Source organism: Rhinopithecus roxellana, chromosome 3 (assembly GCF_007565055.1).
Source record: "Rhinopithecus roxellana isolate Shanxi Qingling chromosome 3, ASM756505v1, whole genome shotgun sequence".
Classification (NCBI taxonomy): domain Eukaryota; kingdom Metazoa; phylum Chordata; class Mammalia; order Primates; family Cercopithecidae; genus Rhinopithecus; species Rhinopithecus roxellana.
In genome coordinates, this window is record NC_044551.1 from 62,740,907 (window position 1) to 62,752,945 (window position 12,039).

The 12,039-nt window shown below is 43.6% G+C and overlaps 1 protein-coding gene across 3 annotated transcripts in view; it reads left to right on the forward strand.

Annotated features, from left to right (window-relative positions):
- MARVELD2 (MARVEL domain containing 2) overlaps nt 1–10,698 on the forward strand; it is a 32,485-nt gene extending 21,787 nt beyond the window's left edge. Inside the window, exons 3-6 of one of the 3 annotated variants that reach the window (XM_010380235.2) lie at nt 381–529; nt 776–947; nt 8,202–8,252; nt 9,299–10,698. In XM_010380235.2, the coding sequence (XP_010378537.2) occupies nt 381–529; nt 776–947; nt 8,202–8,252; nt 9,299–9,421 (495 nt within the window). In that variant the 3' untranslated portion in view covers nt 9,422–10,698. The remainder of the gene's footprint in view (nt 1–380; nt 530–775; nt 948–8,201; nt 8,253–9,298) is intronic. The other 2 variants (XM_010380234.2, XM_030928029.1) reach the window with 2 other exon arrangements.
- Nucleotides 10,699–12,039: the final 1,341 nt, after the last annotated feature.

A 12,039-nucleotide genomic window follows, 5' to 3' on the forward strand; every position in this document is an offset into this window, starting at 1 on the left:
TCCCGAGGAGCTGGGATTACAGGTACCCGCCACCACGCCCAGCTGATTTTTGTATTTTTAGTAGAGACAGGGTTTCACCGTGTTGGCCAGGCTGGTTTCGAACTCCAGACCTCAAGTGTTCCACCCACCTCAGTTTCCCAAAGTGCTGGGATTACAAGCGTGAGCCACTGTGCCTGGCCTTAAACTTTTTATAGAGACAGGGTCTTGCCATGTTGGCCAGGCTGGTCTTGAACTCCTGACCTCATGTGATCCTCCCGCTTTGGCCTCCAGAAGTGCTGGGATTATAGGTTTGAGACACCCCACCTGTTCTTCCTCCCCATTCAGAGGGTTTTTTTCTACCTATATTTATTAATAAATCCTCTTTTTCTCCCTAACTGCAGTGTGAAATGGCCACCAGTGGTGACAAACAAAGAGACTCAGAAGTTAATTTCAAGGAATTGAGAACAGCAAAAATGAAACCTGAACTACTGAGTGGACACATCCCCCCAGGCCACATTCCTAAACCTATCGTGATGCCCGACTATGTGGCGTGAGTATCAGTCTGAATTCTTCCGCAAGGTAGAAGTTGAGGGGCCCCATTTGGTCCTTTCATTTTCCAGTTTATCTCCAAGTTAATACTCTGTGCTTGAAATCATGTATGTAAATAGTTGTTACCTGAGAGGTAATGTATTGAATTGAAGGTACGATATGATCACTAAGGAATAAGCTAAGCTGATTTCCCATTCAGCTTCTCTTAGTGAAACGATTATATCTTTGGTTTATGTTTTTCCCCCAGAAAATACCCTGTGATTCAGACAGATGATGAGCGAGAACGCTATAAAGCTGTGTTCCAAGACCAGTTTTCAGAGTACAAAGAGCTGTCTGCAGAAGTTCAGGCCGTCCTGAGGAAGTTCGATGAGCTGGATGCAGTGATGAGCAGATTGCCCCATCATTCGGAAAGCCGACAGGTTAGTGTGTGCAGCTGCCTAGGAGGAGCACTGAAATCTAGAGGATGAATACAATCTGGCTTTTTTTTTTTTTTTCTGTGAGACAGAGTATTGTTCTGTTGCCAGGCTGGAGTGCAGTGGCACAATCTTGGCTTGCTGCAACCTCCATCTCCCGGGTTCAAGTGATTCTCCTGCCTCAGCCTCCCGAGTAGTTGGGATTACAGGCATGTGCCACCACACCCAGCTAATTTTTTTGTATTTTTAGTGGAGATGTGGTTTCGCCATGTTGGCCAGGATGGTCTCAACTCCTGGCCTCAAATAATCCACACACCTTGGCCTCCCAGAGTGCTGGGATTACAGGCATGAGCCACTGCATTCAGCATAAAATCTGGCTTTTTTTTTTTTTTTTTTTTTGAGATGAGTCTCGCTCTGTCACCCAGACTGGAGCGCAGTGCCGTGATCTCAGCTCACTGCAAGCTCCACCTCCTGGGTTCATGCCATTCTCTTGCCTCAGCCTCCCAAGTAGCTGGGACTACAGGCCCCCGCCACCACGCCCAGCTAATTTTTTTGTATTTTTGGTAGAGACGGGGTTTCACCATGTTAGCTAGGATGGTCTCGATCTCCTAATCTTGGGATCCATCCGCCTCGGCCTCCCAAAATGCTGGGATTACAGGCATGAGCCACCACGCCCAAAATCTGGCTTTTAAAAAAGTGTATAACCATTTACATCTGCTTTCTGTGTCTAGGAAAGCATTTGAGATCCTCAAGGTGTCTAGTGAAGATGACAATTCAAATTATGTAACTTAATATCTTTTGTCTTCAATTATTAAACAGTATTTTTTCTTTTTGTTTTTTCACTCTGTGCTTACCCATATTTTATTTTCTTAAGTAAAATATAAATTTGCCTAAGATACATACCAAGTCAGGCAGGGTCCCAAAGGAGACAGACAGCACATTCAAACTAGGATAATTCACAAAGGTTTATTCAGAAAGTGAGTGTAGGGAAGCCACCAGGGGCATCGCATTCCCCTGCTAAGCCAGAGCCCAGCAGTTAGCGCAAAGGCAGAGCAGCCATTGAGTAAGAGTAGAGAGCAGAAATGGCCAGGCACAGTGGCTTACGCCTGTAATCCCGACACTTGAGAGGCCAAGGCAGGCAGATTGCTTGAACCCAGGCATGCAAGACCCTAGACAACATGGTGAAACCCCATCTCTACAAAAAATATAAAAATTAGCCAGGCGTGATGGCATGCACCTGTAGACCCAGCTACTCAGGAGGCTGAGGTGCGAAGATTGCCTGAACCCAGGAGATTGAGATTGCAGTGAGCTGTGATTTTGCCACTACACTGCAGCCTGGGGGACAGAGTGAGACCATGTCTCAAAAACAAAAAACGAAACAAAACAAAAGAGCAGATATGAGATACGCTACAAATGTGAGCTGCTGGGCACACACATCAGAGTGGTAGCTGTGATTATGACATAGAGGAAAACCAGGAGTAGAAATGGTGGTTACAGGGGACTTAAGCTTTTTTGTAGTGCTCTTCCTCACCCCCCACATTTTTCACATTTTGAAATAGGAGTATTGAAATAGGAATGCCTTATAATCTGTGCCATTTTTAAATTTTTATTTATTTATTTTTTGAGATGGAATTTTGCTCTTGTTGCCTAGGCTGGAATGCCATGGCATGATCTCAGTTCACTGCAACCTCCGCCTCCCAGGTTCAAGCTATTCTCCCACCTCAGCCTCCTAAGTAGCTGGGATTACAGGCATGTGCCACCATGCCCAGCTAATTTTGTATTTTTAGTAGAGATGGGGTTTCACCATGTTGGTCAGGCTGGTCTCGAACTCCTGACCTTATGATCTGCCCGCCTCAGCCTCCCAAAGTGCTGGGATTACAGGCGTGAGTCACCGCACCTGGCCACCTGTGCCATTTTTAAATCAGATGTACTCTTTTTTTTTTTTTTTTTGAGACGGAGTCTTGCTCTGTTGCTCTGTCACCCAGACTGGAGTGCAGTGGCGCAATCTCGGCTCACTGTCACATTTCCCTCCCAGGTTACATGATTCTCCTACCTCAGCTTCCCAAGTAAATGGGACTATAGGTGCATGCCCAGCTAATGTTTGTATTTTTAGTAGAGGCAGGGTTTCCCCATTTTGGGCAGGCTGGTCTTGAACTCCTGACCTCAGGTGATCCGCCCACCTCGGCCTCCCAAAGTATTGGTATTACAGGCGTGAGCCCCTGCATCTGGCCCAGATGTACTCTTTTTAATTGAGATCTCATTCACATATAATAAATCTACCCTTTTAAAGTGTACAATTCAGTGAATTTTAGTATAGTTACAGAGTTGTGCAATCAGCACCACTCAAATTCCAGAACAGTTTAATCACCCCAAAAAGAAATCCTATATTGGCGGGGGGCAGTGGCTCATGCCTGTAATCCCAGCACTTTGGGATGCTGAGGCAGGCAGATCACTTGAGGTCAGGAATTTGAGACCAGCCTGGCCAACATGGTGAAACGCTGTCTCTACTAAAAATACAGAAATTAGTTGGGCACATTGGCGGGCTGAGTAATCTCAGCTACTTGCAAGACTGAGGCAGGAGAATCACTTGAACCCAGGAGGTAGAGGTTGTCCAGCCAGGGCAACAGAGCGAGACCCTGTCTCAAAAAAAAAAAGAAAAGAAAAGAAAAAAAAAAAGAAACTGTTACCCATTAGCAGTTATTTCCCATTCTCAGCTCTGTCCAACCATTGACAACCACTAATCTACTTTCTGTCTGAATGGATTTGCCTAGTTTGAACATTTCATATAAATCCTTTGTGTCTGGCTTCTTCGTTTTGCATAATGTTTTCAAGGTTCATCCATATTTTAGCATAAGTCAATACTTATTCCTTTCTGTGGTGGAATAATATTCTGCTATATGGATATACCACATTTTGTTTATCCGTTTATCAAGAGATAGATATTTGGTCATTTCCAAATGTCTATATAGACATTTCCACTATTGGCTGTTATGAATAATGCTGGTAGGAATATTTGTGTAATATTCTCTTTTTAAAAGAGGCTGTATTAATCTATTACATGTATAATTAGATTTTAAAAACACAGCTTTGTAAAAACTAAATGTTGGTCTGGCTGTGGTAGCACATGGCTGTAGTCCCAGCTACTCAGGAGGCTGAGGCAGAAGTCACGTGAACCCAGGAGGCGGAGGTTGCAGTGAGCTGAGATCGTGCCACTGTACTCCAGCCTGGGCGACAGAACCAAAACAAAACCAAAAAAACTAAATGTCAAATTTATGTATGGGAACACACACACACACACACACACACACATACATATATATATATATAATTTTTTTACCTGAGAAGTTGGGTATCTTTGCTTTGACCACAGACTGTTAAGTGTACATTTAAATCACTTATCATTATGAGTTAACTAAGCCAAATGTGTATTGCAGTGACATTTTCCTAACCCTGGAGCAATGGAATGGTGTTGGCTAAGAGACACCAGTACAGGAAGCAAGAGAAATTCAGCAAATATTGAGGTTCAATGTCAGTACCATTTGGAAAATAAGCAAGGCCCACGGGTCTAAGAAGGGTGACCTAGTTTAGAGGCCGTCAAAGGAGTGCCGGAAGGCATGAGGCCCCAGGAATCTGGATCAGCACAGGTTGGGAGGAGCAGGCTTGTTTGGAGAAATAATGCAGAAAATTCTGACCTGCAAGTCTGGGTGTGATGGCTCACACTTGTAATCCTAGCACTTTGGGAGGCTGAGGTGGGCGGATCACCTGAGGTTGGGAGTTCGAGACCAGCCTGACCAACATCGTGAAACCCCGTCCCTACTAAAAATACAAAAATTAGCCAGGCATGGTGGCACGTGCCTGTAATTCCAGCTACTGGGGAGGCAGAGACAAGAGAATTGCTTGAACCCGGGAGTCGTAGGTTGCAGTGATCTGAGATCGCGCCACTGCACTCCAGCCTGGGCGACAGAGCAAGACTTCGTCTCAAAAAAAAAAAAAAAAGAAATCCTGTCTCAACTAAAAATACAAAACTAGCCAGGTGTGGTGGCACATTCCTGTAATCCCAGCTACTCGGGAGGCTGAGGCGGGAGAATCACTTGAACCTGGAGGCAGAGATTGCAGTACACCAAGATCGCACCATTGCACTCTAGCCTGGGCAATAAGAGCGAAACTCCGTTTAAAAAAAAAAAAAAAAAAGTCGGGGTGCGGTGGCTCACGCCTGTAATCCCAGCACTTTGGGAGGCTGAGTCGGGCAGATCATTAGGTCAGGAGATCGAGACCAGCCTGGCCAACATAGTGAAACCCTGTCCCTACTAAAAATACAAAAAATTAGCCAGGTGTGGTGGCGGGCACCTGTAATCCCAGCTGCTCGGGAGGCTGAGGCAGGAGAATGGCTTGAACCTGGGAGGCAGAGGTTGCAGTGAGACGAGATTATGCCATTGCACTCCAGCCTGGGTGACAGAGCGAGACTCCGTCTCACCAAAAAAAAAAAAAGAAGAAAATCTTAACCTGTAATCTTTGAGCCAACACCCAGTGGTATCTGGTTTGTGTGCTTTAAAATGGACAAGGGCTGCAGCACGTGGTCTGCAGTTGGGAAATCAAGAGGGTCCTGATGACAGTACAGGCTAAGACCAAGTCTTCCCATGATGTTTCCACCCAGTATCACCAACAGCCATTACCTGTGATTTTTAACAAGACAGGGCTTGTAAGTAACCCAATGGCAGGCCCGCGGTTGTTATTATCAGTGTATCCTCCAGTCCTTATCTAAAGTAGAAATATTAACCGTATTACAGAAGTTAGCTTCTCCTTGGCCACAGGCTGAGCTTTGTCCTGGGCAGGAGTCCACAGGCTCATTCATTTTCCCACCATGTCCCCATGGAAGCATGTGAGGCATTTCAAAGTCCAGTGGGCCTGTTTGGAGGCAGGTTCTCTCACAGACATGGTTGTGCACCCCTGAAAAATAGTCACATGACTTTTCTGAGCCCATAAAATAGAAATATTGCCCCAAACAATCCCTCTGGTCCTTACCACTCCTTAAATTCAGTGACAGACTCTAGACGGATGTTACAGCTCATCTCTGCCTGCATCTCCAGAACAGCAGTGCTAACCCCAGCAGTAAGTTTATTCCTTGTCCAGGATCTGTTATTACAGATTGCAATTAAATCACCAGGTTTATCTTCACTGCTGGCAAGCATTCAAAACACAAACATACTCATGATCTCAGTCTGTAAAAGAGATTGAAGAATTAAAATTATTCGGGCAAGGGGGCTCGTGGCTGTAATGCCCACTCTTTGGGAGTCAAGGCAGGAAGATTGCTTGAAGCCAGGAGTTCAAGATGAGCTTGGGCAATATAGCAAGACCACGTCTACTCATAAAAAAATAAAAATTAGCAGCCGGGCATGGTGGCTCACACCTGTAATCCCAGCACTTCGGGAGGCTGAGGTGGGTGAATCACAAGGTCAGGAGTTCAAGACGAGCCTGGCCAACGTGGTGAAACCCCATCTCTACTAAAAATACGAAAAATTAGCTGGGCGTAGTGGTGGGCACCTGTAATCCCAGCTACTTAGGAGGCTGAGGCAGGAAAATCGCTTGAACCCAGGAGGGGAAGGTTGCAGTGAGCCAAGATCGCACCACTACACTTCAGCCTGGGCGACAGAATGAGACTCTATCTCAAAAATAAATAAAAAATAAATAAATAAATAAATAAAAATAAAAATTAGCCAGGCCTGGTGATGTGCCGTATAATCCCAGCTACTTGGGAGGCTGAGACAGGAGGATCACTTGAACCCAAGAAGTTTTGGTTATAGTAAGCTATTGCACCACTGCACTCCAGCTTGGGCAACAGAGCAAGACACTGTCTCAAAAAAAAAAAAAAAAGAAAGAAAGAAAATATACTGGGAAAAGGATATGGATCAGTGATGGAAAAGGTTCTCAGGGCAAGCTTTTATTTTATTATTATTTTATTTATTTATTTATTTTTGAGAGGGAGTCTCACTCTGTTGCCCAGGCTGGAATGCAGTGGCGTGATCTTGGCTCACTGCAACCTCCGCCTCCTGGGTTCAAGTGATTCTACTGTCTTGGCCTCCTGAGTGGCTGAGATTACAGGTGTGAGCCACCATGCCTGGCTAATTTTTGTATTTTTAGTAGAGAGGGGGTTTTGCCATGTTGGCCAGGCTGGTCTCGAATTCCTGATCTCAGGTGATCCACCCACCTCAGCCTCCCAAAGTGCTGGGATTACAGGTGTAGGACAAGCTTTTAGAACTATAAATTATTGGCTTGGCACAGTGGCTCACACCTGTAATCCCAGTACTTTGGGAGGCCGAGGTGGGCAGATCACTTGAGGCCAGGAGTTCGAGACCATCCTAGGAAACATGGCAAAACCCCATCTCTACTAAAAATACAAAAATTAGCTGGGCATGGTGACGCACACCTGTAGTTCCAGCTACTTGGGAGGCTGAGGCTCAATAATAGCTTGAGCCAGAGACGTGGGAGGTTGCAGTGAGCTGAGATCATGCCACTGTACTCCAGCCTGGGTGACAGAGGAAGACTGTCTTGAAAAAAAAAAAAACCTATAAATTATTATATTTATTTATTTATTAGGTTTGCTTTGTCGGACAATCTCTATGCATAGGTGTGCATGGATGAATGAGGGCATTGCTGTAGTAATCTGTTCCCTTTGGATAGACCGTTCAATTCCTTAACAAAGTTCATATTTATTATAAAACTTTAGAAAAAAGTTGCAAGAAGCCTTATATTAGCTATTTTCAAAAGTTACATGCTGTCAAACTGCTTAACCCCAACACCTAATAACTCGAAAAAGAACTTTCCAAAGGGGATGAACTTTCCAAAAAGGATGTACATAATCATAACTAATGTGGTTATTATGTGGCAAGCACTTTATAAGGATCATTTCAAATAAGTGAACCTTCTTACAACCCTTTGAGGTCATTATGGTTTTATTTCCATTTTACCAATAAGGAAATGGAGCTTGCCAGCCGTGTGACCCTGGGCAAGCTATGTATCCTCCCTAAGGGCCTGGGGCTTGGGACTGGTTGCATGTGGTCAGGGCCCTTCTCTCTTTTATTGCCTGGGCCTAGCAGATAGTAAGCCGTCAAATATTTGCCTGTGAAATGAATTTTTGTGTGTCACTGTTTTCATTATTTTCTTAGTTAAAATTGTTTTTTGTTCTAATTCTCAGTGTGCTTTGAGATATGATTCGAGTAAATGCAAATGTTTTAACTTAAGTATACAATATATTATTTTCAGGAACATGAGAGAATTTCAAGAATCCATGAAGAGTTTAAGAAAAAAAAGAATGTGAGTAAAACAGTTTTCTTCTTCAAACTGTATTCTTACCCAGGTACATACATGGTAATTGACAGACTCTAGATTCTGTTAGCTAAAATAGTTCCTTTTTGTTATTACGTGAGATGCTCCTTTTAAGGGAAAATGGCTGCTGGATGCCATTTCTTGTCATGTCTGTTCAGAATACATTTTGCTGTGTCCTGATTTAGCAACCTAGGGAAATGAGCATTGATCGGGAATTCTCCACCTGTTCCTTCAAAAAGATGAACTGATTTTACATCTTTCCAGCTCTAACTTAATCTCAAAATCAGTAGAGGTGGCTGGACACTGGCTCAGGACTGTAATCTCAGCACTTTGGGAGGCCAAGGCGAGTGGAACGCCTGAGCCCAGGAGTTTGAGACCAGCCTGGGCAACATGGAGAATCCTTGTCTCTACAAAAAAAATACAAACATTAGCCGGTAATGGTGGCACACACCTGCAGCCCCAGCTACTTGGGAGGCTGAAGTGGGAGGATCACTTGAGCCTGGGAGGCAGAGGTTGCACTGGGAGACAGAGTACGCCACTCCACTCTAGCCTCGGCAACAGAATGAAACCCTGTCTCAAAAAGAAAAAAAATCAGTCAAGGCGGTAGAGACCACTTATTAATATTTTCTATACTTATTACTTTTTTTTAAAGAGATGGGGTCTTGGCATGTTGCCTAAGCTGGCCTCAGACACCTGGGCTCAAGCAATCCTTCTACCTCAGCCTCCTGAGTTGCTGGGACTATAGGCACATGCCACTGTACCTGGCTTCATTCACTTTTTTATGTACATCAGATAGTAAAATGAAAGGTGCCTCAGCTCTTTGTACTTCTGTTTGATTTTGCTGTGAATCTAAAACTGCTCTAAAAAAAAAAGTACATTTAAAAAGTGTGTAAAGAGCTTAACTGTTACTCTGAGTTCGGAATCTGCTGTAGAGACTTTTGTTGTGTATGATCATTTCCTGTGACAATGTATGTTTCTGTGTTTTTTCACTGAGGAAGCCAAGAGCCAAAATAATACTTATATTTCTTTTACAGGATCCTACATTTCTGGAAAAAAAAGAACGCTGTGATTACCTAAAGAATAAACTTTCTCACATAAAGCAAAGAATTCAAGAATATGATAAAGTAATGAATTGGGATGTACAAGGTTATTCTTAAACCTTATTTGAAACCAGTTTTTATTTTATTTTATTTTAAGATGACCTCTTGCTCTTCACCCAGGCTGGAGTGCAGTGGCATGATCTCGGCTCACTGCAACCTCCACCTCCCGGGTTCAGGCAATTCTCCTGCCTTAGCCTCCCCAGTAGCTGGGATTACAGGCATGCGCCACCACGCCCAGCTAATTTTTGTGTTTTTAGTAGAGACAGGGTTTCACCATGTTGGCCAGGCTGGGGAACTACTTTTTTTTTTTTTAATAACAAGTTTACTATTTATTTACTGCCTTTTTGATGCTAGCGTCTGTGGTAGATAAGCAAGTGCTTCCCGAATCAGCTTCCAGTTGATTTAACCAGTATGCAACATTAACGATTTTACTCAAACATTTTTAAACAAATTCAGATGTACTAAGGGCATTTACTAAGAATGGAAAAAATCCTTTGTTCATCTGTGACCAATTTCATATTCGTCTATCGCATTTAAATGTGTCGTCATTTCAGAGATTGTATCCCGGCGGTGCGATGGGCAAGTGGACTATCAATTCTGGTGCTACTTTTTCCTTTTTCACTCAGGCAGGTTCCTAGGATTTTTCTAGGACAAATTTCTCTTCCTAGAGAAATTCCTAGGGGATTTCTAAAGGATTTTTCTAAGGGAAAATGGGTGACATCTTTCAGAGGTGTCATTTATTCCCTTGAAAGGTATTTGAATCCCAGATCAACATTTTCAGACATCCCGATCTTGGGCAAATTGCGTAATCTCTCTGTGCCTGTTTCCTCTTCTGTAAAATGTGGCTAATAATAGTCCCTTCCTCACAGAGTTGTTAGAATTAAAGGAGTTACTAATATGGTAATAACTATATTAGTGTTTGTGAAATCTACAGAAGTGTTTGTGAAATGAATAAATTATAAAGAATGAGTCTCAAGAAAAGGTCCTTAATGAGCAAGCCCAACTTACTTAACCAAAAGCCTAAGTGTCTGGTGCCTTTCTCTTTTGTGGTGTTAACTCATGGCCTTAGCCTGATGCTTCCCTGTGTCTCTGTGGCCCCTGGGGTTCCACATGGCCTCCCTGTCTTTCTTCAGTGTGACTGTGCATCTCTCCATCTCCCCATAGTCCAGCCTGCCCTGGACACATTGAATTGTATGAATTGTATGAATATTGCTTTTCTTTTCTTTTCTTTCCTTTTTTTTGAGACGGAGTCTCGCTCTGTCGCCCAGGCTGGAGTGCAGTGGCATGATCTCAGCTCACTGCAAGCTCTGCCTCCTGGGTTCCTGCCATTCTCCTGCCTCAGCTTCCTGAGTAGCTGGGACTACAGGCGCCCACCACCACGCCCAGCTAATTTTTAGTAGAGATGGGGTTTCAACGTGTTAGCCAGGATGGTCTCGATCTCCTGACCTCATGATCTGCCCGCCTCAGACTCCCAAAGTGCTGGGATTACAGGCGTGAGCCACCGCACCCAGCTGTTATTCCTTTTCTATCCCCTTGGGACATACGTGCTACAGTCCCACGATGTAGCATTTCCTTGGAAACTTCCTTTGAATTTTTGAATTTTTGGGATGCTTCCTCTTCTCTTCCCTTCCATTCTCTTTTCTCTTCTCTTTCTCTTTTCTTTTCGACGGAGTTTCGCTCTTGTTGCCCAGGCTGAAGTAAGTGGTATGATCTCGGCTCACTGCAACCTCTGCCTCCTGGGTTCAAGCAATTCTTCTGCCTCTGCCTCCCAAGTAGCTGGGATTGCAGGCACCCACCACCATGCCCAGCTAATTTTTTGTATTTTTAGTAGAGACAGCGTTTCACCATGTTGGCCAGGCTGGTCTCGAGCTCCTGACCTCAGATGGTCCACCCACCTTGGCCTCCCGAAGTGCTGGGATTCAGGTGTGAGCCACCACGCCCAGCAGGGATGCTTCATCTTTCTAAGAATTATCTTGGCTTTGGACTTTATTCATGAGAAATGTTTTATTTCTGTTAGTATGAACAATAGACCGCCTTAACAAAGCTTTTTTTTTTTAAACAAAATCGTTCTTGTTGGATTTTATTCATCAGTATCTATCATGTAGATAAATTCCCAGGTGTAGCATTACAGCTCCTGACTAATATAGCTGCCATTCAAACAATTAATGTTCAAAGAGTTTTCTGAAGTGAGGAAACCAAAGAAAAGCATGTGGAAAAGCAGAAGCTTAGAAAGTTGTGGTCACTAAATACACTCCCTAGTTTTTATTTGTCAGTGAAATCTTTACGCATTCATTGTTAATATTTTAATTCTGTGGCTTCCCAACCTGTGCTGTGTCTGAGGGGGTAGCACCTAGGGAAGCATGAGGCCCCTTATGGGACCCCCCCAAATGGATGAACTTCACTTTCCCTTTTATGTATTGAGCCCTGTGTTAACATTTCACTTAAGAAGAGCACTAGTGCTTTAAAAAAAAAAAAAAAGAGGTAAAATATTAACATATTGATAGACTGTAGAGTTAGATTCCTGTCAAAGTGTTAAGGAAATTGAATTTTGTGAAACTTGTAAAATAAAGTTTATAAATGTAAATGCTAATCTTTGAAAAACCAATGTAGTAACACTGATTTGTAAATGCTGTGGTCAATCCCTTAGGTGTGTTAAAGTTTCAGTCACCTGTCGT